The sequence below is a fragment of the Pantherophis guttatus genome, chromosome 1 (genome assembly GCF_059756535.1).
Source record: "Pantherophis guttatus breed Tessera chromosome 1, ASM5975653v1, whole genome shotgun sequence".
NCBI classification, from domain to species: domain Eukaryota; kingdom Metazoa; phylum Chordata; class Lepidosauria; order Squamata; family Colubridae; genus Pantherophis; species Pantherophis guttatus.
Genome location: NC_142063.1, coordinates 217246663 through 217273887, shown reverse-complemented (window position 1 = coordinate 217273887; position 27225 = coordinate 217246663). Strand labels below are relative to the sequence as shown.

Below are 27225 nucleotides of genomic sequence, written 5' to 3'. Positions count from 1 at the left end.
TTTGTCAGGCACTGCTGAATGATGTATTTGCTATTTATTCTTTCTATTGCTTTCTTCTGTGACACTAACAGATAAACACTTCAGCCATTCCCAGCATTTCCCCATCTTATTAAACTCGCTATAAGTGGAGGTGGAAGGGAGTGAGCTACAGTTTTTAAGTGAAGCCTAAAATGCTTTGCATACAAAGGTTTATGTCAGTTTAAAATAATACATTATCAGCAGCAGGTAATTTGTGTTTTATATTTCCTGTTATGGAATGGTTTAATCTAAATATACTAAGATTTGAAAATCTAATTTACAGAAATGAGGTTTCATAGGCAGCAGGGCGTAATAAGTGGAGACTGGAAAGCTGTATCAAAAAATTCCACTCTTATGGTCACAGATTTTGTTTTGATGAAGAGACAAATTAAGTAGCCTCTTAAAACTTAGCAAGCCTTTAACCAATCAAATATTATCTGAAAGGCCTCCTAAATGTTAAGAGTTACTTTTAGGCTTCTCTCCTATTTATTCTTCATTGTGCCTTACTATCTTTCAGGCTTTGCCTCTTTCCCACCGTGCTAGAAAAGATTGGTAGTAGATAATATCATCCTATCAGTTTCAAATCTGAGATTTTCTGCAACATCAATGAAAATGGGAAATGGTTCTGTATTCAGGCTAATATGAATAAAATCCCTTTACAGCCAAGACATGCCTACTAAACCTGAAATATGTTAATAACAAAGAACCACAGTCAGCTAGAGGCCCCTGACCTTTACAACAGTCCCCACTAATTGCTACTTTTTATCCTTAAAATGGCTGCTTACTTATAATGGGCTTTTCAGTCTTTTCCTAACTGCTGTGGTAAAAGGTGACCGTCTTGCCTAGCTAATTCTGGTTTTGGCAGATGATGCTTACAATTATGGCCTGAATTATTAATTTCAAGCAAACTTTTTTTATATAAAAATCTGTCATTGTAAAAGAAAAACCAGAATCCATTATGAGGAGAAATAACAAAGGAAACTGCACAGATATCCCAATGTATTGATATATTATATATTATATCATGTACAGTAGCCATTTTTGTTTCTGGCTATTAATATCTATGTATATTCATGTAAATATAGCTGTCTGCTTCACACAATTTAAAAACAAACATAGGTCTCATGCAATTTTTTTCCCAGCTGATACTAATATGGATTGCAACACATAGAATTTCCATACTGGGTATATACAAATATTCACATTGCATAAAAGAGTCAAGGGTATCAGTTTGGGAGGATTGGCCTAGTGATATTTTCTCAGATGCAACTAAGATGTACTAGACAAACGTATTCACTAAAAGAAGAGTGGAGTATCTCACGTTTCTAACTTTGAACAGAGTTCCTATGCCTATTGATTAAAAATATTTCAGATATACTCCATTTCTTCTATTTGAGTTCTTACTTAGTGATAATTATGATTATGACAATTATGAATTGTCTTTCAGTTTGCACTGTATCAGGATTACCCTCTATACCAGACACTGAATAAACCTCAAGCCCACTTGAGCTAAATTAAATAGTTTGTTTGGACTCAAAAAAGTTTAATTGTAAATGTCTAAACAATGAATGTGTAATTATTATGATTCATGCAATGAGAGTAACCAAATTCTGTCAACAGTTGTTTGCATTTGTGCAAATTTGATTGTGTCACTCACTGGCATAAAGTTTTCAAATATGAGATTATTTCAGGCAGCCATGAACTACAACTTCTTATTCACTATTCATGTTGAGCATCCCCTAAAGAGATTATAACAACAGGTTTATGCTAAGCTAGAACAATAAGGTGGTTCGGAACCTCACAGTCCTAATGTATATCTCTGACCTTTTCTTCTTCTGCTGGAATAAATAATTTATTACTTAGCTTTCGGGAAGGCCAAAGTATGATTTTGTCAGTGCCTTCCATCCTGCCTAGTTATTAATGGATAGAAGAGAATCAATAAAGCTATCAGCCTTACCAGGTAGACCCGACAGAAAACACAACCAAGTGCTGAACCAGATTTCAGGTCTAGTTTCTTGGAAGGTTTTGTGGAAGTCAGAAATTTTGCAGAAAGCCACACCAATTCCTCTTCTGCAAGTCTACTTCCCTCTTGTTTGCATGCACCTACTTTTTTTCTTTTTCTACGTAGCCTTTGGCAATTTCAGTTGTTCCTATAATAGACTTTGGGCTGCTTGACTCTTGTGTAGTAAGTTTGAGGCACATGGAATTGTGCTTTCTTGCCTGGTTGTTGGTAAGACCCGTAGGTAGAATCTGTAAATTGCATGGAATGGGGACATACCAATGAGGAGTGTATTGCATTATTGTAAATAAATTCAGCGAGAGGCATGAAATCAGTCCAGTTGTCTTGCTAGTATGAAATATAGTATTACAAATATTGCTTATAACAGTTGGTTAATCTTCTCAGATTCTCCATTGGTCTCTGGATGATGTGAGGAAGATGAATTAATTTTAATAATAATTGCACAAAGGATTTCAAAAATTTGGAAGTGAACTGGCTTCCTCTGTCTGAGATCATATGATTGATTTCTATACCTCTATATCATGATTGATTCCATTATATCTAAAGACATGTTGCAAAGAGTTGAGCTGTTTCCTAGGCCACTGAGGGATCCTTGCAAGGAATAAAATGAGCCACTTTAGTAAATAAATTCACCACTACAAGTGAATTAGTATATCCCTGACTTGGGGCAAAATCAGTGATAAAATCTAGAGAAGCAGTGTCCTGGGGCTGTGAAGGGGTTTTTGCAGCTGCAATAACCTAGCCAGATTACCAGGGATGTTTTTTTCCTCTATGACTGATATGACAAGAGGAAATTTCTTTATGTTGGCCCAGACATGAGGCTACAAAAAGTTGATGTTAGGTTTTAAATACCCTCCATGTTCTGCTGTTTTGTTGTCATGGCACAGTACCTTCAGGTACTTTAGCTATACCTTCACTGTGAAAGGCACAACAGTACCTTTTTGGTCTCTCTTAGAAGTAATCCACTCGTGTCTTGGCATGTGCATCCTGCTGTTGCTGTGCCCTAATCTAGTCAAACAGATCAACAGCCTGTCTTCTTGCTCCTTCCAGATTTTCATGTTGATCTGATTATGGTGTGACTCAAAGTTGCATGTCTGGAGCATTGTTGCCAGATGGGATTTTGTAGAGATTCTGTAGCCCAAATTGTCTAAGGTCTGATGCACACTTTTCTAGTTGGACAAGACCTTATTGTACTGTAATTTTTGCAATACATTTCTGACATGGTTACATGCAAGGAAAAGGATGTTCAGAATAAACTGATATGTCATCTAAGTATAACCACCACATACTGGTCTAGAATTTCTGAAAATAAGTTGTTAATAAACCAATAAGTCCCTAGCTTCACATTTAACCAAGCCAAAAGGCATCACTGTGTATTGCCATGTCTTGTACTGAAGGCTGTTAAATACTTGTGTCCTTCCTTCATTGCGATTAGATCGCAAGCACTTCTCAAGTCTAATTTTATAAAGATATGTACCTTTTTTAGCCAGCTAATAGATCTGAGATTAGTGGGATTGGATAGTCATCTCTAAATGCCGTTCTTTTCAGGTCTTTGTAGTCATCAACTCTGTGCATGGGGACTCCCTCCTTTCTTTTCAGAGTGGCTGCTGCTTCGCCTTGTTTTGGAAGGACAAAAAATGTGGTTGTTGAGTTGGAAGTGTGAAGATTCCTTTTTTGATGTTGATTTCCAAACATTAATGAAACTGACTAACTAATGGATAGACATAGGATACTGTCTCTTTCCTGGGATTTGGATTCTGGTTTAAAATTGATGGTGCAATTACATACCCAGTGGGCAGCAAGGTAACTCAGCTGCCTCTTCCTCTCCAAACACATCTGCAAAATATGCATATTTTTCTGGCAGTAATGATTCTCCCACATTCTGCATTGGAGTGGGCGAGGTAAGCTTTCACTGCTTGTAAGTGATGTTGCTGGCATTTAGGAATGGGGAATGAGATCATCCCTTGCATCCAATTATACCTGGATCATGCAGCTGAAGCCACGTTATTCCCAAATTGATAGGTACTTGCAAGGAGGAAGTTACATACCATGTTATGAACTCAATGTGATCTTGGATTGTCAACTGCAAAGGAGCCAATGTGCTGCAGAATCAACCCTGCTCTTAGTGGTTGTCCATCAATTATCTTGACTTCATTGGGCTTTCTGGAGCTTGAATAAGCAATTTTAGTTTCTATACTTTTTATGTCTATGAAATTAGTGGTTGCTCCATATTCTACAAGGTCAGAGAATTCTACCATCTTGCTGGGAACTAAGGTTAACAATAACAAAATTAAGTAAGCGTGCCTGCTATCAGCTGACAGATTCTCTTCAAATGGTGGTGAGCCCCCTTTCAGGGTTCGGAGGGTGGGGGAGTGCAGCCAATACCTTCTGGGGTATTTGAGGTGCCTTGTCTTACTAGAGCATCTCTTAGGTCCTTGGTCAGCCCTTCTTTGAACTGGTTAATCATTCCACCCTATACCGCCAGCAAACAATTTAAAGCATGAAATATATGACTTTTCTCTGCTCCATCCTGTTTGAGCTTCCAGATCCCTCGACTAGCAGTGATTCTCTGATGACATCCTCGAAGTGTCCTTTAAGTTTATACATGAAGTCCTGATAGTTGTCCAGCACTGGATTGTTTCCTTCAATTCATGGTTTTGCCCACTTACCTACTGCTTCCTTCAGCAAACTCAGCACAAAAGTCACTTTGGTGCAATCAGTGGAAACTCCACCAGCTTGCATGCCATAAACATTTCATATTGAACGGTGAATGTTGAGAATTGATCCTGGTTCCCTCCAAATTTCTTTGACAAGATATCATGGGAATGCAGGAGCATGTACTGAGCCATCATCTGTGGTGCTGCTGAGGGTTGGAGCCAAACATGCCCCAGCCTATTGTGTCAGTTGTATCATGGCATTCTGCAAATTGGTCATCAGGGCATCTACTTCCTACTGGTGTTGCAACAACGCTGCTGCCAATTGCTTGGCAGATAAGGATCAGAGGCCAGTCTTGAATTTTCTCACTTTGAAAGAGATATAGAGACTTCCAAGATTGATGTCAGCCTTATTAGGTAGATGAGACAGGAAGAACAACCAGGTACTAACTTTTTTTAATTGTAAGAGTATATTAATAGAATCTTGCTAGTCTGAAGCTATAAGTCTCCCATCATTTTCTTTACAGCCTAAGAAACTAGGGAGTTTCTATTGAGTCTTTTGCCCTATCCACTATCCAGCTGTAGACTATGCTGTCTCCTATCTGATTGTTCCCTAAGTAGCATCTCTGAGCCCAACCTCCCATTCCCATACACTGTTACAAATGCAGTGGACATATTGATGTAGCTTGGCTCCATGCCTCTTTAAATCTATAGGATTATCTAAGTATATGTATTGCTTGCTAAGGAGCCAAAGAAAAGCTTAGGTAACATTTAATATTGTACAATATATATTAGTTATCTCTCATTAAGATTCAGAACACAGGAAAACATGAAGCTGAGTGGATTTCAGCATTCTGGCTGGAAATTCTGGGAGTTGGAAGTCCACATAGCTTCCAGCTGCCAAAGTTGAGAAACATTGCTTTAAGGAATTCATTCATTAAAATTAAGGAATATGAACTACATAACTCCTAACAGAGATGTTCCGTTAATCTAGAGGAAAGGTGCTAGTGTGACTAACCAGCAGAAATACAGGAAAACATAAAAAGGTCATGAAACCAAAGTTTTCTCAAATGAGAAATAAGAAAAGGAACACAAACTTTGGCAAAAGTATAAGCTGATTGTGAGGGATAGAGAGTCTTTAAGATAAAAACAATTATGATTAATAATGTTTATTTAAATCTATAAGATGAAGGAAAATTGGCAATAGAGCTAGCAATGAGAACTTTCAGTGCCAAAGATGTGGAAGATGTAGAAAAGCATATATTTTTGGCCTCTTTTTGGTCTTCTTTTACATAACAATCACTCATACTTAAGTGATTGTCCATTAGGACTCCAAGATCCCTCTAAGAGTTACTGCTATTGAGCCAGATACCATCTATTCTTTACCTATGAATTTGGTCAGCCAGATGTTTAGACTGGATTTGACATTTTTGTCCACCTATTGAGTCTTTCCAAGAACCTGGGATAGGCAGCTGTTCTTTTTATTTTACAATACAAAACTTCTGGTAGATCAGTGCTAGGGAACTCCTAGAGCAGCTATAGAAGGGAGGGGCTAGAATGTCTGGGGAAGACAGAAGGTAACAATGACCTCTATATGATACCAAAAGGTTCCCCTCCCCGTATTAAAGACACAAGGGAAATGCCAGTGACGAACAAAATAAAGTATTTTTTTCAGCTGCTTCAAAACACTATAGTGTTTCTCAATTTGAGTTTACACACATATTTGTTATTATAAAATATTATTATTATTTTGTGTGATCTTTCTTATAGGTAACACTGCCAGTGCACCTTTCTAGAATGCAATTTTCTGTATTTTTCGCACTATAAGATGCACTTCCACCCCCCAAAAAAGTGGGTGGAAATGTCTGTGCATCTTATAGAGCGAATATTGCGATGGAGGGAGGATGGTTGGTGCAGCAGTGGCGTTTGCCCCTGTCACCGCTGCCGCCATTTGCTGCTGGTGGGAAATGCTGGAGCCTTCGCTGCTGAGCAGTTGATTGGAGGTTGAATCGGCCTCCCGGAATACCACTGATCAGCTGTTCTAGGCGGCGGGGATCCCCGCCACTGGTTTGCCGCCAATTGCTGTTGATTGCAATTGGTCTGGGGTATACATCTCCACCCTAGACCATCCCAACGATGCCTTGGAAGTGATGTCCCAGTGCCTGGAGGCCGTGCGGGTCTGGATGGGGAGAAACAGGCTTCGACTCAACCCTTCCAAGACCGAGTGGCTGTGGCTGCTGGCATCCCAGTATAGCCAGCTGGCGCCATCGCTGGTTATTGGGGGTGAATCATTGGCCCCCACGTAAAGGGCCCGCAACTTGGGTGCCCTCCTGGATGCACGGCTATCTTTAGAAGAGCATATGACGGCCGTGGCCAGGGGGGCTTTTTATCAGGTTTGCCTGATACGCCAGTTGCGCCCCTTTCTGGATCAGGACTCCCTACGCACGGTCACTCAAGCACTTGTCACTTCTCGTCTGGACTATTGTAACACTCTCTACATGGGGCTCCCCTTGGGGTACACCCGGAGGCTCCAACTGGTGCAGAATGCGGCTGCGTGGGGGATTATGGGAGCGACGGGGCGCTCCCATGTGACTCCTCTCCTGCGCGAGCTGCATTGGCTTCCAGTGGACTTCCGGGTGCGCTTCAAGGTGTTGGTGATCACCTTTAAAGAGCTCCATGGCTTAGGGCCTGGGTACTTATGGGACCGCCTTCTGCCACCAATTGCCTCCCACCGGCCAGTTCGCTCCCACAGAGAGGGCCTCCTCAGGGTGCTGTCAGCCAGACAATGTCGGCTGGTGACCCCCAGGGGGAGAGCCTTCTCTGTGGTGGCACCTACCCTCTGGAACAATCTACCCCCAGATACGAGTGATCTCCGACCTCCAGACTTTTCATCGGGCCCTAAAAACCTATTTTTTTCAGTTAGCCGGGCTGTCCTGATTTTACGGTTGGTTTTAAAATTTGATATGGATTTTAACTGAAAAGTTTTAAATTACGGGCCAAATTTATTTAATTATTTTAAATCTATTTTTAACTTTTGTGTATAAATGTTTTTTATCTTGGCTGTTCACCGCCCTGAGTCCGAAAGGAGAAGGGCGGTATAGAAAACTGAAAAATAAATAAATAAATAAAATTGCTGCCGCTGCATAGCAATGGTGATGACAGGCAGCTGCTGTGAAAAGCAGCAGTAGCAATCCCCGCCACCTAGAACAGTTGATTGGTGATATTCTGGGAGGCTGATCCAACCGCCAATCAGCTGCTTGGCAGTGAAGGCTCCAGCATTCCCTAGCGGCGGTGGAAGCTCAGCTCAATTGACTGGTGGTGGGCGCAACAGAGTGGAGCCCTGACAAGTCACGTGCTGGGGCTGCGATAACGTGCTGAAGCTGACCAGGCTGTTTGCTGTAAGGATGCTAGCCAGATGAATGGATGGATGCTGGGAGGCAGAGGCAGATTTTTTTTTTCTTATTTTCCTCTTCTAAAGCTAATGTGCATCTTATGGTCCGGTGCATCTTATAGTGTGAAAAATATGGTAAGTTTTATTATAAAATTGGTAGGTATGGCCTCAACGACCAGCACTTTTGGAAGCTGGTTGTCTACTAGAAGTCTCACTGACTTTATTATCCTTTTTTAGGCAAGCAGACTTCATTCTACTAGCAGAAATGTTGATTTTGCCTGCAACTCCAGCAGACGGCACTCACAATTTCACTGCTCCCTACAACTATCTGAGGCCAAACCAGAGTCTGAAAAATCAAGGACCATCTTCAGCTTTACCTGACAAGATAGATCTTTTTGCAGACAGATCATCATATAACCATTATTACAAGGTTGTCCTAACTATCATTGCTTTCAAAGGAAGTGGGGAAACTTTCTATATATACAAAAATATAACTACAGGCTTTAGTATGTATTACAAATCGTCTGGAAAGTTACTGTAACTGACCAAGCTATATTAAAACACTTTGCACAGCTACTCTGTCTAGGTCATGAAAATGAATTTCTTGAACTATATGCGTGCTTGCTACTGAAGGCAGAAAATGCATTGGAGCTTTATCTACATGTCACAGTATTCATTTTAATCAGCCAGCTTTCACTTTCAAGGTGCTTACTCTAAGGATAAGTGCATTGTTGCATGGCTTATTCCTGCTATACCATATTAGGAAAAGAAGAAGAAAGAAAACTGGGCAGTGATTTAGTGGAGGTAGAAGGAAAGTTTAGGGATTATGTCTAACCCAAGAATTTCTGAAGTGTCTTATAGTAAAAGAATTCTTCTTGTGCCTTAAAGCTACCATACTGATTATGATATAAGCTTTTGAGGCTTTCACTTTATCTCATTATGAAAGTTGGTTTCATTTTCCCCCCCGTATATTCCTAATCAATGTTTTAAGTAGGGACCTGACTTTCCCATTGTTATGAAATGTCCGTATTCTGGGAATGCCATTCCTACAGTGTAAAATATAGGTGGTTTGTGAAGAAAATGTATCTGAATGAGCAATCAGAAAATCTGACTTTCAGTTTCAAATATACAACAGAAAAATGGGCCATAAAACAAATCAACAAAGGGTGGGTTCTAAATTTTTTTACTACTGGTTCTGTGAGCATGGCTTATTTTGTGGGTGTGGCTTGGTGGGGGGTAATGTGACTGGGTGGGTGTGGCCAACTTTTTTTTTTAACTTTTAAAAGCATTTTTTCTACAACCTTATAGGTTGTAGAAACAAATGCTTTTAAAAGCCTCTGACGATCAGGCAACTCATCTGGGATTGCCAGAGGCTTTTAAAGGCATTTTTTCCCCTACAACTTCTTCGGCTGAAGAGGTAGTAGAAAATATGCTTTTAAAAGCCTCTGACAATCCCAGCTGAGCCACGCGATCATCAGAGGCTTTTTTTTTTTTTTACTTTTAAAAGCATTTTTTTTTGGCCGAAGAGGTTGTAGAAAAAATGCTTTTAAAAGTTAAAAAAAAAAAGCCTCTAATGAGGTAGGCAGGGTAAGCGAGCGGCGACCAGGCCAGGGATCGGTTCGGGGGCATGGCCAGCCAATATTATTACCGGTTCTCCAAATTACTACAAATTTTTACTACTGGTTCTTGTGAACCGGTGCGAACTGGGAGCAACCCACCACTGAAATCAATCCAGAGTTCACACTCGAAGCACAAATGACCAGGCTCAATATATCACACTTCATGCACATTGTGGGAAGACCTAGCTCTCTAGAGCAGTCTGTGAAGCTGGGAAAGGTGGAAGGAAAGAGAATAAGAGGATGATCAACAGCAAGGTGAATAGACTCAGATACACTGGCAATGAATGAATGCACCACTGGAAGATCTAAAAGGATCAGGTTGGGGACAGATCGTCCTGAAGAAAATCTATCACTTTGGTTGCTAAAAGTCAACATACTTAGGCTTGATGGCACATAATGAATCCCTGCTTTGCTTTTGGGTATAGGCAGTTTACAAAGAAAAATGCATTTAGCAATCAGAAGATCTTGTTCTCAATTTTGAATATATGCATGTGATAGTTGGAAAGGGCTTGCAAAGTATAATAGTATAAGTTATCTTTAAAAAAAGAGTAAGAATAAACTGCTTTGCAGAAGTAATACACATGGTCTTGTTTTGTTAACAATTTTTTTGCAAAATGAAAATAAAGGCTAGAACCATTTTAGCATGACTCATATCAAAAGATAAAATTACATCACTGGAAAACATGGTATCATGGTTCATTAAAGAGCCTCTATTGATGTGCCTTGTTAATATGAAGGGATGTCACAATAAAATATGGCAGCACAACAATTCTCCATCTTTTTGAACATATCAACTTGATATTAAATTTGTGTTCAGTTTTAACACTTGTTTATCTTTTCGTTTTTCAGACAATTAGTGAAAGAACAGTATTTGAAAAATATTGAGGTGTAAAACATATGAAAAAAAATGCCCTCCCCCATCTAAACCCAGATTCAATAACCATTCACCCTTCTGTTAACATAGTTTGATAATAGGATGCTATAAGTGGATCGGGGTTTACATCATGAACATTTTCCTGGAAGAATCAGCCTGATTCTTCCTAATCCTGATTGTGAAATACCTGGTGCATAAGCCATCTTGAATGTCTTCATATGATAAAGGCTAAATGGTGCCTTAGAACATCTGTTCCTGGAGCTCCTCCAGCGGAGATTTCTTTCTATAATAGAAAAGCTTTGTGAAACAGTCTTTGGGAACCATCTATGTGATGTGAACTCCTCTCAGAAGGAGGAGGGGAAAAAAATCTGTCAGTCTGGCTCTGCAAACCAAATGGGACACTGATATCTATTAAGCAATAACCACCATAAAGAAAGGCCTTTAACGCAATGATCAAAGTTGCCATGTTGCACAATGTTTATAGGCTAGGATATTTCATAGGGAAGAGGTTACTTTATCTTTTGGGGGAAATGCGGAAGAAAGTGGAAAATTAGTTATTTTTCTCTTGCCAACACAAAGCAGTTAACAAACCAGTCCACTGTAGAATAAAGGTCTCTTCATTGAAAATTATGGGCTATACCACATTGATCTGGTGCAAGTTGATAGATAGATTTTTATTTTTACTTCCTTGTCTATGGCTTTGTATGAATGCATTGCACAAATTCCATCCCTAAAGGTGGTCTAGAAACTGGGTCTTCCTGCTCTGATCCCGTACCTTAACCCTTATACATATATGAGTCATATTCTATCTTGCATATATCTCTTCGATTTATTCTATTAATGTAATGTAATGAATATATTCTATCAAGAATACTTAATATATTTAACAGGACCAAAAGGGCTTTTTTTAATGTTGAAAGAAATATGGGGAATACAATATTTATTTCAGTATTGATCTAATATCTGCCTCCAAAAGTATTTGGTTCTCTTTAATTGGTATTTTGAGATTTGTAAGAGTGTTGCTTTAGTATGCTTTGTACAGTTTAATCAAAGATTAGAAGAGGAATTTTCATAAGGGCTTTATTTCCTTTGAAATGCACATCCTATACAATGTCATCAGGAGTTGCCCAAAAAATTCTAAGAGATCATATGAAAATTCATATGCCCTGATGGAAAATTCATAAAATTAGATAGAGTCTTCACCTAGAAGATGACATAAAATGAATTTCCAAATAAATATCTGCGCTCTAGGTTACAATCATTCTCTGCAATGTCTGAAGACCCTCCATAAAGCTGTACTCTGTGCCCCTAAAAGACTGTCGCCCAAATCTGAAGAGGCCTTTTTACAATAGCCTTAATACAGCAGGAAAAGCTGCAGAGAAAATCAGAAAGGCAAGCCTCAGTAAGTATGCAAACACATACATACACATACATGCACACGCACACGCACACGGACCCTTTTCAGAGTAATAATTGGTCCTAATCTTATCTGATGCAAAACAACCCTGTTACTTTATAAGTATATATTTGTTCATTATTCTGCTTCTACAGTGATCTCTGAAGAAACTTGTGCAAACTAACAGTAACTTTTAAAGCATTACCCAAAATATTTATCTAAAGGGATTTCAAGATATTTATGTTATAAAACTTGATGCCTCAGTTTAATTCAGATCTAATAATCCTGGCCACTGCATTTAGAACAATCTTCCCCAAACTATGAAGCTCTGTTCATAGCATTGCTGGAAATTAATTCCAGTCCCAAAAGTTTTAGTTCAGCACTTCTGAGTAACACCAGTTTAAGAAAGACTGATTTACAAATGGGAGCATTCCTTTCCCTCTTTTTCTGTCTTCTCATACTGTTTATTAATATTATAATGAATTTAAATAATTAGCTTAGAATACTGTTTTGAATCCTGTTTAAGAGAGAATGTGACTAGAGATAAAGGCCCTGGTCAATGAAAAACTATGTCACCTACAATTAAGACCAGTAGCCAGGCAGTGGTAGAATGAGTCTGTGTAGGCCCACAACCTGCATTCTCATAATTACATATGCTGTCAGATTTAGAGGGAAAATACAAAACAAATTATAATAGCACTTAGCAATAGCACTTAGACGTATATACTGCTTCACAGTGCTTTACAGCCCTCACTAAGTGGTTTACAGAGTCAGCATATTGCCCCCAACAATCTGGGTCTCATTTCACCGACCTCGGAAGGATGGAAGGCTGAGTCAACCTTGAGCCTGGTGAGATTCGATCTGCCAAACTGCTGGCAGCCAGTGATCAGGAGAAGTAACCTGCAGTACTGCACTCTAACTACTGTGCCACTGCAGCTCTTAATGTACCTAACTGTATTTCTCATGAGCTTATTTGTATCTTATATAAAATTATTAAAAGCTTCCCAAACCTTGAGTTAAAGAAAAGGAAGTTTGTACTTTAGTCATTTGTCCTTTTTTGGAATACCATTTTATCCAGTGTGTTCTGTCTGTATCTGCATAAACTTACTGCATAAAATACAGTAAGGAAAAATTATTATTACTATTAGTAATTATTACTAAATGAAGCTCTTTTTCTTAAAGAACTTCTCTCATTATTCAGAGCCCTATTTATTATCAGTTAACACTAATACAATAACTATTCACTATTCAATGAGTATGTGTTCTACTTCCTGTTTCTAGTAGAAATCATCTATGCATAAAAGAATTTTTTGTTATTGATTTACTTCACTGTGTGGTGGTGAATTGGTAAAAGTAAGGTATTCCATTATATCTTAGTAGCAACTTTATTACATAAAATCTCTGTAATTTAAATTTTTGATTCTCGTATTGTATTTGATAGCATGGATTTCTTTTCCACTATAGCCCCAGGCAGGCATTTATTTGCCCATAGAAGAAAAACAGATAATATTTCAAATAATTTACCCCAAATATTCCCAAGTCCTTGATGTTCCACATGTTCATTTGAAAGAGGTTCTGTACACAGGTACAGTTGAGAATGCCTTAGGCAGGTTTCTGCTCTCTGGAAGTCCTCAGGTGTCTTTAGTGGCATTCATTTACAGATTTTTTTTAAAAAAAACTATGCCTTTATACTGAATTCATGAATATTCAAAAGAGAATCAAGCATAGAGGGACTTGGGACCAGAGTTTTGTAGCATGCCTAACATAGTTAAGTTTATCTGTATGCAAATGACTGTTAGCACTGCACTTTCTTCCTACCCAGTGTAATCACATGCATGTCTGCTCAGAAGTAAACTTCATTGCAATTGATTGGCATTATACTATAGCTTGCATAACCCCAAATTATTGAAAAATACCTGTATTATCCTATTTGTATAATTGACCTTTGATAAATGATTAAAGATATCCCTCCTTTTCATACACTCTAAATTAACAGAATATAAAATATCCTTTTCTTGCTGTTTGGCAAAAAGCTTCATTATCCTCTTTTTTTCAGAATTTGGAAAAGGAAGTGAATGACTTTTGCTTTTATTCTAATATAGCATCTTTGTCTTTTTTCTAGTTTTTGCCTAATATAATTCTACAAAAACAAAAATCAGACAACTTTCATACCTGGCTCCTAAGAGGAATCCGATTGAGGAGTGCTGAAACTTTTCTTATATTTTTATTGGTTAGAAAGGTGAATCTACCCAATCAAAAACGTGTTCCCTGGAAATGGGAACAAAATATTTTTTAGATAGCTCATTAATTTTTGCATGTATGTTAATTTTCATGGCATTATCTCATGATCTCGTTATTGTAGGGTTTCTTAAGTTAAACAGTCAGAAACTAGTGTTTGCACAGTTTGAAAACACCAGTTATCTTTAGAATCCATAATAACATGAAAACATTTTTTTAAAATCCCCTAGCTTAATTGCAGTGGCAATATATTAGCTTAACAACTAACGAATGTCTCTTTATTTGTCACTGAGTGCATACATAAAAGTTTTAAAATAGGGTTTCTACGTATATCAATCTTCATCATTTTTAAGTTAGCTAAAGTACACAACATCCAAGTCTCAAAGAACCAAAGTATATTTAATTTGTCCCTTCTCTAAACAAAGCTGACTGTTCAAATTTTCCAAAGGGAAGTTTCATATTGCAATGCCAAGTGTACCTGAAGACATGTGAACATATACTTATGAGAAGCAAATAATTGCTTTACAGAAGACAACTTCAGCAAACAGTTGTCTACATAAATAATGAATATAGATATGTCCATATGTAATCATTTACTTCCACATGTCTTTGGTTTTTGTTCTGGAATGGATAACTATAGGCATCAGCATAGTCACACATCTCTGCAGGAATGTTTGGGACACCTCATCACTAAGCTATTCACTCTGAAAGCTGATCCAAGAGCTGAGTCAAGAGCTATTTCTAAGACAGTAGTCTCAGGTTATTATTAAGAGAACACAGTGCTAATGCTTGTCAGCATGGAGCAGAGAGATTAAGCACAAAGATGCTTTCTATTAGTCTTAATGAAAGGTACATTGTTAAATCTCACCGTTCCATAATGGAAGATTAACACAAAATGCACATGGAGTGTTTTTTATTAATACACTGTTCATTACCACTTTCTTCTTCTTCCTCCTCTTCTTCTTCCTCCTCTTCGTCTTCCTCCTCAACTTCATCTGCTTCTTCTTCTTCCTCCTCTTCCTCTTCCTCCTCTTCTTCCCTATCTACTTCTTCATCCTCCTCTTCCTCATCACCTTGTTCTTCGTTATCATCAGAATAGTCCTCTTCTTCCTCCTCCTCCTCTTCCTCCTCCTCCTCCTCTTCTTTATCATCCATTTCTTCAGTTCCATCTGTTTCATAACATTCATCTACTGAAGAGTTGTCCGTTTTAACCACAAATGGTTTTCTTTTTGGAGCAGGTTCTTGGGGTTGCTTCTCTTGGGTTTTTCTTTTTTTTGCCAAAGGACAGCCATAAACACTGTTCAGAAAGAATTAATACACGTGTTATTATACTCTCTACCAGATCACCAGTCAAAAGGGGGAAAATGCTTTGATGCAATTTACTGTTTTCTTTGAAATATATACTTTCTTCCATAAAAACCATAGGAGAGATGAAAATGTTTGGCAATATACCTGAAATTAACATTGAACAGCAATTATGGAAATTTTTATTAACCTTTTGTTTTATTGCCTTTTTAACTAGAATCGATGCAAAATGTTTTACAGAATAGATATCATTACCCAGTGGGGCTTCCTGGTTCTCTCAATCATTAATTAATATTATGATTTCCAATGTTCTCTCAAATATACAAATCTGGTGTTGAAGAGATCTGATCTAAAACAGGAAGTTGCAAATCACTAAAAGAGAAGCAAGCCAGTATGTCCATTATAAAGTTGTAATCATCCAACCAAACTTAAAGTTTTTGCATAAAGACTATATGTGGTTCAGTATAACTTTTCAGCAAACCAAGACACCCAATTTCCATCCAATTTACCCAGTCATGCAGAGAGTTCCAAGAACTATCTCTTATTCAGTCACTTAATTATACATTATTCCTGAGCTATAAATAGTAGCACAATCCTATATAAGAAATAATGTTAAGTAGCATGCTCAGAAATAAGCTCCACTGAGATTAATGAGACTTATTTCCATGCCTGCAAGATTGCAGACTTTGTCATCTTTCTGCTAGCTGGATGATAAAGAGGTTCTTTTTAAAAAAGAAATAACAGGTGTACACAGGCTATAGAGAACCAATTTCAGCAACAAACTAAAGGTTTAGTGCTTAACAACAATAGATCACTTGATAAAAATGTTTTTTTTTTCATAAATCAGATAAAGGAAGAAAGCAAGCCTTGGTCTTTGTTGTGGCAACTTTCTTTAAATGCATGGTGCATCTATTCACCTACTAAAATAGAACGTACACTGTTTATGAATTAGAATGGAAAGACACTCTTGTCTTGCTACGTATTTGTATATTTACACCAATAACAGAGTTATGAGCTCCCTGTTCTTTCAGTATGCATTCTAAAAGACTCTTTGGGGTATGTGTTTACTGTGCAAATACCTTCAATGATTTCAGAAGATGGAAGTTAATGGTGAAATTATATTTGTGTTCTTAAAAATAGAAGCCCCTATGAGATTTATTTCACAGTACAGTATATACAGTAGGACCATAGCTTAAAAGGACAACAACTTCTGTGGTCTCCTCAAGTGAGACTTCAAACAGGTTTTATCTTTATTCCATTCAGTTCAATTACTTGATTTATAATGAGAGAAAGTAAAAAAGCAGAAAAAGCCTGGCGCTTGAAGGAAACCCATTCAATCGTGTGACCAGTTTACAATTTCACCTATTCTTTCTACTAGTGACATTAGAAGGAGGTTCAGACCTACGGTCTTCCTGAGCACATCATAATGATCTCAAAGAAAAAAATCTCCCCCCCCCCCAATTTTATGCTAGGAACAGTATGTTAATGTTTGGTGCATTCATAGGGATGCAATAAGGGACTTTACGGGATAATCCCATGACAACAGGAAGAACATCCCACGTGGAGATGATTCTTGTCCATAGCAGTTCCAATTCAATTTAAAGAGTGACATTATTAAATTGGAGAGGCTGAATCTGTGGCAAGGAAACCCAACTTCCTTGCTCTTATCCCAAGGAATTTCTGCAGGGCAGGTTTCCATGTCATATTAACTAATTACTCCAAATGTACATATCCCATGGCATTGCAACATTGTCATTGATCTGAGACTAGGAGGCAGGGAATTGGATATGAATGGTTCTAAAATTAGCCATGCTATTTCTTAGTCATTCCAAATCTGGTGAGAGCCAGTGCCTTTTTCAGCTCTGCACACTATTTTGACTGTTTGACATTGCTGGAACTCAAATGCAAGGTAATCTATTAGCTTAAGTTAAATGCCTCTTTGCCTTTAAAAATGTGTTTTTTAAATAGGATCCTCCTGCAAAACACAATTCCCAATGAAAATATTGTCTGGAAAGTTATTCTTATATGCATCTTATTGGAGAAAGAGTAAGTGCTCCAAAAATATGGAAACAGCTGGTTGTAGATTGGCTTTGAAAATAAATTGCTTTCCTGTGATTAGTAAGAGAGCACTTCAACCTCTAAAATAATGTGAGAAGAGGCCTTAAGTGTTTCAATATCTATGGACACATTCACTTCCTGACCCATGTAGTGATAGCAAAATAAGCACTTGCACTAACTCAGCAATCTATGATCTCTGTGTCACACAAAAACGTTCATTCTTTTTAGGTGGATTCTAAAGAGAAGCCATGAAAAATAATTTGGGTCCACTGACTTATCACAACTGAAAGATTACAAATCTGATTACCAACAATTGAAAGATTAAAAACCTGGACTGTTCCTTGGATAGCTATGATACATACTGCGCTGCTGATTAACTTAATGATCAGAATCAGGCAATGAGGTGAAGCATAAAATTAAATTAATTCTGGCAACAGCTAAAAAATTAAACACAACACACAGTAGCAAAAGGAGGGATAGGCTGATTTTAGAGGCAGGAGAATGAATATTTGGTGTATCATAAACATAGCATTTTTAAAATTTTTATTTATTTATTTGTCAAGAACGTATTAGATAATAAGTATAATGGATTGGATACATAAAATAGATACAAATAGAGGAAACATTAGGACAGGGATGGTAGGCATACTGGTGCTCTTATGCATGCCCCTTACAGACATCATAGGAGGTCAACAGTAGACAGTCTTAGGTTAAAATTTTGGGGATTTTGGGATGAAACCACAGAGTCAGGTAGTGCATTCCAGGCATTGACCACTCTGTTGCTGAAGTCATATTTTCTGCAATCAAGTTTGGAGCGGTTCACTTTAAGTTTGTATCTATTGTGTGCTCGTGTATTATTGTGGTTGAAGCTGAAGTAGTCATTGACAGGTAGGACATTGTAGCAGATAATTTTATGAGCCACGCTTAGGTCATATTGAAGGCGGCGTAGTTCTAAGTTTTCTAAGCCCAGAATTTCAAGTCTGGTGGCATAAGGTATTTTGTTGTGAGCAGAGGAGTGGAGGACTCTTCTTGTGAAATATTTCTGGACACATTCAATTGTATTAATGTCCGATATGTAGTGTGGGTTCCAGATAGATGAGCTGTATTCGAGAATTGCTCTAGCAAATATTTTGTATGCTCTGGTTAGTAGTGTGATATTACCAGAGAAGAAGCTACACAAGATTAGGTTTACAACTCTTAGTGCCTTTTTGGCGATGTTGTTACAGTGGGCTTTGTCACTTAGATCATTCGATATGAGTACTCCAAGGTCAGAGTGCGGGTCATCTACAAGGTTGTGTCCACTCAGCTTGTATTTTGTGTTCTGGTTCTTTTTGCCAATATGTAAGACAGAGCATTTGTTGGTTGAGATTTGGAGTTGCCAATTGTTTGACCATTCCGACACAAAGTCAAGGTCTTTTTGAAGGATAGCAGCATTGTCTGTGGTGTTAAATATTTTTACATCATTGGCGAAGAGAATGCAGTTGCTTATAATATGATCGCAAAGGTCATTTATGTATAGTATGAAGAGTGTTGGTCCTAGAATGCTGCCTTGGGGGACACCACTATTAACAGATGCAGGATTTGATAGAGCACCCCCTATTTCGACCACTTGTTGTCTGTTTGACAGTAAGGCAGCTATCCAATTATGTAAGGGTCCGGAGATGCCATAGGATTTTAGTTTTAGAAATAGTTTGTCATATACCACTGAAATCTTTACAGAAGTCTATGTAAATTGCATCTATTGCTTTGCCCTGATCGAGATTTGTAGTCCATATGTTCTTGCAGTGTAGAAGTTATAGATAATATAACAACTTTTTTGTTATTAATTACATTTAATAAAATATTAACCAAATTTCACACAATATTGTGTTGCACTGGGTGGGCAAATATTTGCTGGCAATTAACATTTTGTGGGAAAATTTTATAGAGATGGAATGATTACACAAATTATTCTTATTCTATTATTGATATTTAAATTTATTGGCCACCTATTTCCAGTGGACTCTGGGCGGAATGCAAACTAAAAAAAAACACATAAAAACAACTAAAAATTGGTCTCAACAGAATTTTTTAAAGCTTTCTGCAATACAGAATGGGTTATTATATGGGTATTATATTATTATAAAGTATATCAAACTCTCTAGAATTTTGGTTCCCTAATTTTGAAAAGTGTGCCAATACATTTTGTTAGTTTTTCCACCAAAATTAAAGAGTTCTAGAGTTCTAAAGAGAACTCTAAAGAACTCTAAAGAGTTCCTTCCTCCCTCCCTCCCTCCCTCCCTCCCTCCCTCCCCTTAAACTTCAAACAACTTTAAGTTTTTTTTAAACTTTAGGAGCTATCCAGGTGCTTGCACTCAGTGGTGTTCTAGACACAGATAGGTAGAATCTATTAGAATGGCATATACAAGGCACTTTCCTTTAAGCTTTCAGAACAAGAGATACAGATGCTACATGAACATAATGCAGCCTCTGTATACCTCTCTGAGAACTTAAGGTCTTTCCTTAAGGGAAAGTGCCCTGTATATGCCATTCTGATAGAATTCAAATGGTGTTTTAGTTCCAAAGTCCAATATCAATTTATATTTAAATATCAGACCACAAAATTTTCTCCTGCTTTCATAGAATTTTTTTAAAATAGTAAAAATTTGCTCTCTGTATCATTTCAATATTATACAATGCCTTCAATAGCTAATTTATCTAAGATAAGCATTTTATTTATTTGGCCACCCATTATATATACTTTATGTACAATCATAAAAATATAAAAACATGTAATGGTACCATAGCATTAATTTAACCTTTGGTAAATTAATAAATTATAAACATGGAAATGGAAAAATATAGGTAAAATCTCCAGGTAACCAAATATCACTAGTATTCTATTCTCTCACATAAGATTGCATACAAATTTTAAATCATGTGATCTGAAGAATAAAATACACTTTACCAAATATCAATTCCATTTTGAATTGCATCAATACAGTGGTAAATTTCTGTGCTTCTCTTTTCTATATATGAAATTAATATATGTAACAACAAAATACATAAATAAGGGGAAAATATACATTTAACATGCCAGGGACTTACATGCTTTTGCTCCTTTAAAAAAAGATTTAGGTAAAAGTGGGGGTGTTTGCAAGAATGTTTGTGGAATAATAATCTATATTACAGATTTTATAGAACAAAAAGGAGATTCTCATCAGGACTTTACTTGAGGAACAGTATGAATTGATATGGTACTGAATGAGGCTACATTAGCTTAAAGCAGGTGTTTTACACTTGCCAATGTTTGCCTGATGAAAAGCAATAGTTATATATACATGGAATGCAGAACAAAGTGGGAGATTAGGAGTATACTAAACAGTTTTCAGGTGCAAAAAAAGTCTTTAAAAAGTGCATAGCTACGGCCTTGGAAGAAAAGTGACAGCTACTTAGAAGATATTAAGAGACTAGTTTAAGTGCAAATGCTTCCCTGTCTACACCAGTGGTGGGTTGCCCCTGGTTCGCACCGGTTCTATAGAACCGGTAGTAAAACTGGCGGGATGCTCTGCCCGACCCCGATGTCATCAGAACGCTTCTGCACACGGCCCCATTGTGAACCGGTAGTAAAGGTAAGTAGAATCCATCTCTGGTCTACACCGAGTACTTTCAGAGAAGGTACCAATATTTTCTAATGATATAAGACTGGATTTTATATCTTGAGAACATTGCATTGGTTCCTTTTGTAGTTTGTATTTATCAAATAGTGGCACATTTTAATCTTTAAATATCCAGCTTCCCCTTCAGACAAAGTGTTGAACCCAGGGTGGGGTCTGCAAACAAGGAATGTGGAATGAATGTGGAAAGAAGGAAGAAGGAAGGCTTAAGCTTTGGGGCATGATTACAATATCCTAATTATAGATAAGCACAATAAAATTAAAATAAATAATTTAACAGAAACACAAGTGAAAGTTATTCTTTGATATATTATTCACTGAAATAATGAGCAATGAAATTCACTATCAACTGAGATTTCCTGCACAAGTCTACTATAAGATAAGCAAGCAATAGACTATGAGGTATTTGTTACAGTGCTAATAACATTCTTTAAAACCCTGGCACCATCACAAACAATGTTTTAAAAATTAGAGGTTCAGTGAAGAAGGGATGATATCACCTTGAGGACTTGGACGGCTTTCAGTCCTTTAAAAAGGTCAACATCCTTATAATTTATTACAAGGCTGGTATGTGCCCAAAAAAGAACCTAGGATTTGGTGGGAAAAAGGGAGTGAATGCTAGAAACTCTTCTTACTTCAAATTTTGGGGAGAAGATTCAGATGCAGAATGAAAATTCTCTTTGTATTCTTCATCAATCTCAGGTTTGTATCTTTTAATTTGAATCTATGTGACTGGTTTCAATCCACCATGGATCATCCTTCTGCTCCAACTTGTACCTAAATCTTTCCTAGTAAAGGAATTAGACTAAGGCTCATGTCTAAGCTGAAGGGGACAGACACGAGAAACCACAGCCTGGGCCTACTGCTAGAAATGCACTGTTACCTTTTACCTTATTTTTGCATAAGAATGTCTTTATTTATAGTCCTGATTGACTGGTTCTTAGCTGTTAAACCATGCCTAGAATGATGAAGAGTGCATTTGACTAGTCCAGGATATCCTGTGAGATTTGTGTCAACCATGTGTCTCTGAAGCAGAAGTTTGAATCTTCACAAATCTGAACTATTTCATAGGAATCAGAGGTGAGATATAATGGAAAATTGTTCATTGTTCCTTAGGCATTATCTGTAATTACACTGATTACAAATTCTATCATATATTTCTCTCCTTTAGTTTGTGAGTTTCTTCATCATTTTGCCTGCCTGCATTTTGCAAGAAAATGAAATAAAGCTCAGCATGACTTCATACACTTCTCAATTCGCTGTCAGTATTCAAATACCATTTTCAATCAATCTGTATTGCATTATATTTTCCAGAAAATAATGATACATAGAGAAATATAATCTCTGCATGCTCTTAGATTCTGCTATTAGAATAATTTATTTCTCCCAAAGTTCACTTGAAGAAGCAAGAAGAGCAGATATAAAGTGAGGAATTTACTCTCTTGACACACTTGCTATTCACTAATTTTTCCTTAAGAATTCTATGACGATCTTAGGGTTAACCATAAATATTTCAAAACAGAAGTTGCTAGTTATGACCAAGGCCAATCTGATCACTATATTTTTACTAGCTTTATAACATCAAATGTATGTTCATTTTACTCACGTAATTGAAGAACTGAATGCATCCTAATTATGTTGCAATTGGGAAATAATAATAATTTTGGTTTTAAATGCATGCATGCATGCATGTATGTATTTTTAGGATCCAAGAATGCAAATGGCTAAGTGGAAGAATTCACTAACAATCCAGTTTCAATCCTAAAGTAGAACTTCTCCAGAACTACCTATCTCATTTTTCATCAAGTAATATGGAAGTAGTATGCCTTGAAGATTTTTGAGTAATTTCCAGCAAGACTTTCAGAATTCCAATAGTTTAATAATACTGTAGTTTTATTTTTAAATGCTGTAAATTATTACATTGAAATGAAGAAAGTATTATTGCAGAAATTATTGCAATTCATTCAGCTCTGTTAGGCACCCGGGGTGGATCATTTTAATTAATTCATTTATCTTAGGCATCCTGGCAATCAGTCTCAATTGGACCAGGAAATCATCTGACCATAGCAAAAAACAAAACAACAAAATACTCTCCATATCCAGATTACCCAACAGCTGCTCTAGGGCAAGCATACAGTCCAATTTGCAGTGATGGGGCTGAAATTATCTGAAATGATTACATGGTCAGTATGGAGACCATGACATTCTGAACCTTCCCATTCTCTGATGCCATCTACAGAGTACAGGGTTGGGGAATGTTGCCTTAGTATACTGTGGAATTCTAGCAGTTACAGCTTGCAAAACATAGTTTAATGTTTATTTATTGTTTAAATAGTTTATTTAGCACCCATCCTAACCAGATAGGTCTGGGTGAATAACAATACTAGTATCTAAAATAATATTGTAAAAACATAACACAGTCTAACACAAAGCGCGCATACTGGACTCCACCAATAGCCCAAAACTGAGCGTGTGAGGGAAAATCCAGGGTTTTAAGATCTTCCAGAAAGCCAAGTCAGGACCAACTGGATCTTAAGAGGGAAGCTATTTCAAAGGACAGGTTTTTTGACAGAGAAGGGATGCCTACTGGGTCCCATTAGAAGGGATCCAAAACATCCTGAGCTTAAATTTGAATGGATGGGCAGAACTCTTAGAAGAGAACTCCCACAAGGGCTTTAAAAGAGACTATCAAGTTTTGAATTGCACCTGGAAGCCTCTCATGAATCAGTGCAGCTCATGTAATAGAGATGTTATCTGGGAGCATTGTGGTGTGTGCCAAACTGTATGTATCATTGATTCTGGATCAGTTATAGCTTCCAAATGCTTTTCAAGGGCAGCCCCAGGTAGAACCCATAACAATAGTCCAAAAGGAAAATAACCAAGGTATGAATGACCATGAACTGAGCCTCCTGATTTAAAAGTGGTGCAACAGGCACATGAGATGGAGTTGGGTAAAGATCCTCCTTGCCACTGTTGCCACTTGCTCCTCAAACAAAAGTCATGGGTCCAACAGCATTCCAAAATTATTTATTCCTTTAGAGAATTTATATGGCTGTCCACTCACTCTTAGTTACTTTGGGGGGCTTACAAAAGTGAACATTATACACCAACTATGTCTGGAAGATGGAATTAAGAATGGAAAATGGAAAATCTCAAGATTGGGGTGCGGATACCCCTAAACACACAGTCACTCAGTCTTGAACCCAAAATCTTACAGCCTCCAGGTACTGGGAAAGATGGCATCACTTGGACAACTGGGAAAAGATATGATCTTGATTATATAATATTCCATGCTGATAAATGGCCTCATGAGCCTAGCAACTTCATGGATGTGTTGCAAAGGAGTAGGGAGTAGAGAAAAAATTGAGGTCTGAAACAGAAGCTTAATGCTCAGTTTCTTCCACCACCACCCCCGCACAGCAACTTCAACCAACCTCAGAGGAAGGGGAAGAATCCAATACAATGCTATGTCCCATCCAGGTGTGGGTTCTAACCGGCTTTACTACCAGTTCTCTCTTTGCCTCTTTGGTCGTGCGCTTTGCATGCGATCGCCATGCGCACGCTCGCTTCAATCACCTGCGTGCCAAACTTGTGCTTTGCGCAAGTGCGTTGAGAATCTGCCCAGCTGAGGTGCGGCACCTCTCAGCTGGGCAAAAAAAGAAGAAATATAAGGTCGGAATAACGTGGGGGCGGGCAGGAGGGAAGAAAGAGAACTGGTTCGGTGACATAATAGCATCATCGCTACCGGCTCGGCCGAACCGGGCCGAACCAGGAGCAACCCACTACTGGTCCCATCCCAACTCTCAATCTCCTAAACTAGATACTATTATAAATAGTATCAAAGGCCACCAAGAAGGCTGGGATGTATGCACCACCCTGTTCTGAGCTTGTCAGAGGTCATCCGAAACATGATCAATGCCATGGGAATAGTATAACCCAGGATGAAATTCAACTATAATAGGGTAAAATAATCTGTTTAGTTATTGTTAAAAATATTTGAACATTGAGAACAAAAGCAGGAGGAATAGCCAAATGATTAAGTATGTATTATCTACTAGTGTTTGTTGTTGTTGTTTTAAAAAAAAAAAATTCTTAGGGCTAAAGGATTATGTGTTTAAAGGGAGGTTGATGAATAATCTGTAGAAGGGGAGTTGAGGGGTCTAGGGAGTTTTAATGTCTTGCATTAATTTAGCATATTTTAGCGTATGCTTGGTAAAATCTATACCCTGTTTTTCTTCTGGGAAGTCGGGGGAGGGGGGAGGGATGGGAGGGGTTGCACAAATGTTTAATTGATTTGCTTGATTTGTTTGAATATTTTTTTTAAAAAAAACAATATTTTTTTTTTTTGTTCAAAATAACCCTGCAAAGATTGGTCTGGTTCTTCTGATTCTGTCCCTATCAGAAGGAACAGAATCACTTGGTGTATATTGTTAACCCAGATTATTCTATTTTGTTTGATAAATCATAGTTAAACAAACTATGAGTTAGTATGACATGTGAAGAAGCAGGCCACTGGATTTCTCTTGTTAAAAGTTAGACACATCATGCTTCTGGGGAAAAAATAGTTTCAACTTGAAATACAAACGATCTCCCTATTTGTCAAACATATATAGCGTTCAATGTTTTAGGAAAAGCGTGTGAAACATTTTTGAAGTCAATTACAATAACGTGAATTTGGTGGTTTAAAATATAGATTAAGAAAGTATACTTTATGGAAAAGAAGAGTTAATATAGTTCAGGATGTATATACACATGATCCTATTAGCCATATGTGCTTTATAAAAGTATGATATGAATATAGGCCAAATTTATTACTAAGTTTTACTAAGTATTCCATCTTGGACTACCACATTAAAGAAGAACTTGAATACATAATTGCTTATGCTACTACACTAATAGTATTATCTATTAGTTTCTAGATTAATCTCCTTTGGGGAATAGGACTATGATCCCAGGGGTGCAGAAATTCCCATTGTGTACTGCATGAGAATTGTGCAATGGAAATAGCAATTTCTTCTAAAGCCAGCAAATCTCATGTGCCTGAATCTCTGAGAAAAAAGACTGTAGTTTTTTTACCATTTTTACTATCAAAAAGAAAGCAAAATTAAAGCCCTTGATTAAGAACATAAAAAAAGAACACTGGAAAGAAGCACTCTTGAATACAGAAAAATCCCAAGAATTGGTGTGCTATAGAGGTTATGATCCCCGGTTAGAACTCAGAGACCCAGGTGCAAAACCACTCCGAAATATGGAAACCCACAGAGTTAATTGGAGTGAGTTATGAGTTCCGCATTCAGTACTACTTCCCAAAATTGTTATGGGGGAAAATTGCAAGAGGAATTGCATGGGTGCTGCTTTGAGTTCCTAAAAGAATACTCAATATAATTGAATGAATGGAAGAAGGAGGAGTAAAACGGGGTGAGATATTATTTGCATTGCTTCGATCTGCTTAATGATTAACTTTCAATCAGCCAAGGAAATACTTCTATGAAATAAATAAATTAAATGTTGTTCTGCTTATACGATGAAACTTATTTTTGAATTAATTAAAAGGGAAGAGATTCCAGCTATATATGCTGTGATGTTTCTCAGATCTAAGGGCCTGTCAAAGATAGGCCTGTCAGACTATAAAAATGTTTTCAGCTCCTGAATTTTCACAACCGCTTCTTACTGCAGCAGTCATAGTTTGAATCACTGCTGTGCACAGTGCTGCATACTTATAAATCTGTGAATTTCAAAAATACTCGTACGCATCAGACCTATTTAGGACTTAATATTCACTGTTTGAATACAATTAGAGGGCATATTTTTGATACACAAATAAAGATTATTTATGTGATAAAATTGTACATATTAATTATATGTATGCGAATGACATCTTGTACAGCTTGACATTTAAAAAGCTATCGTACTCTAGTTTCTGCTTCCTTATCAGGGAGGTTGCCCACAATTCAACTGTCTTTCCCATAAATTCAGTTTTGGTTTAATTTAAGATC

The 27225-nt window shown here is 37.4% G+C and overlaps 1 protein-coding gene and 1 long non-coding RNA gene across 18 annotated transcripts in view; one reads left to right on the top strand and one right to left on the bottom strand.

The window, feature by feature from the left end:
* Positions 1-27225, bottom strand: part of MYT1L (myelin transcription factor 1 like) — a 281172-nt gene that overhangs the window by 82954 nt on the left and 170993 nt on the right. For 13 of the 17 annotated variants that reach the window (XR_015731327.1, XR_015731328.1, XM_034432005.3 and 10 more), the window contains 2 exons: positions 15146-15507; positions 10764-10859 (listed from right to left, as the gene is read on the bottom strand). Coding sequence is in view for 15 of the 17 variants with exons in the window: in XM_034432005.3 (XP_034287896.1) it covers positions 10764-10859; positions 15146-15507 (458 nt within the window). In the remaining 2 variants the exon portion in view is untranslated. The remainder of the gene's footprint in view (positions 1-10763; positions 10860-15145; positions 15508-27225) is intronic. The other 4 variants (XM_034432013.3, XM_034432014.3, XM_034432020.3 and 1 more) reach the window with 1 other exon arrangement.
* Positions 5066-8659, top strand: LOC117674182 (uncharacterized). Its single transcript, XR_004593742.2, has 2 exons — positions 5066-5135; positions 8321-8659. It is a non-coding gene; the product is annotated as an uncharacterized LOC117674182 (long non-coding RNA).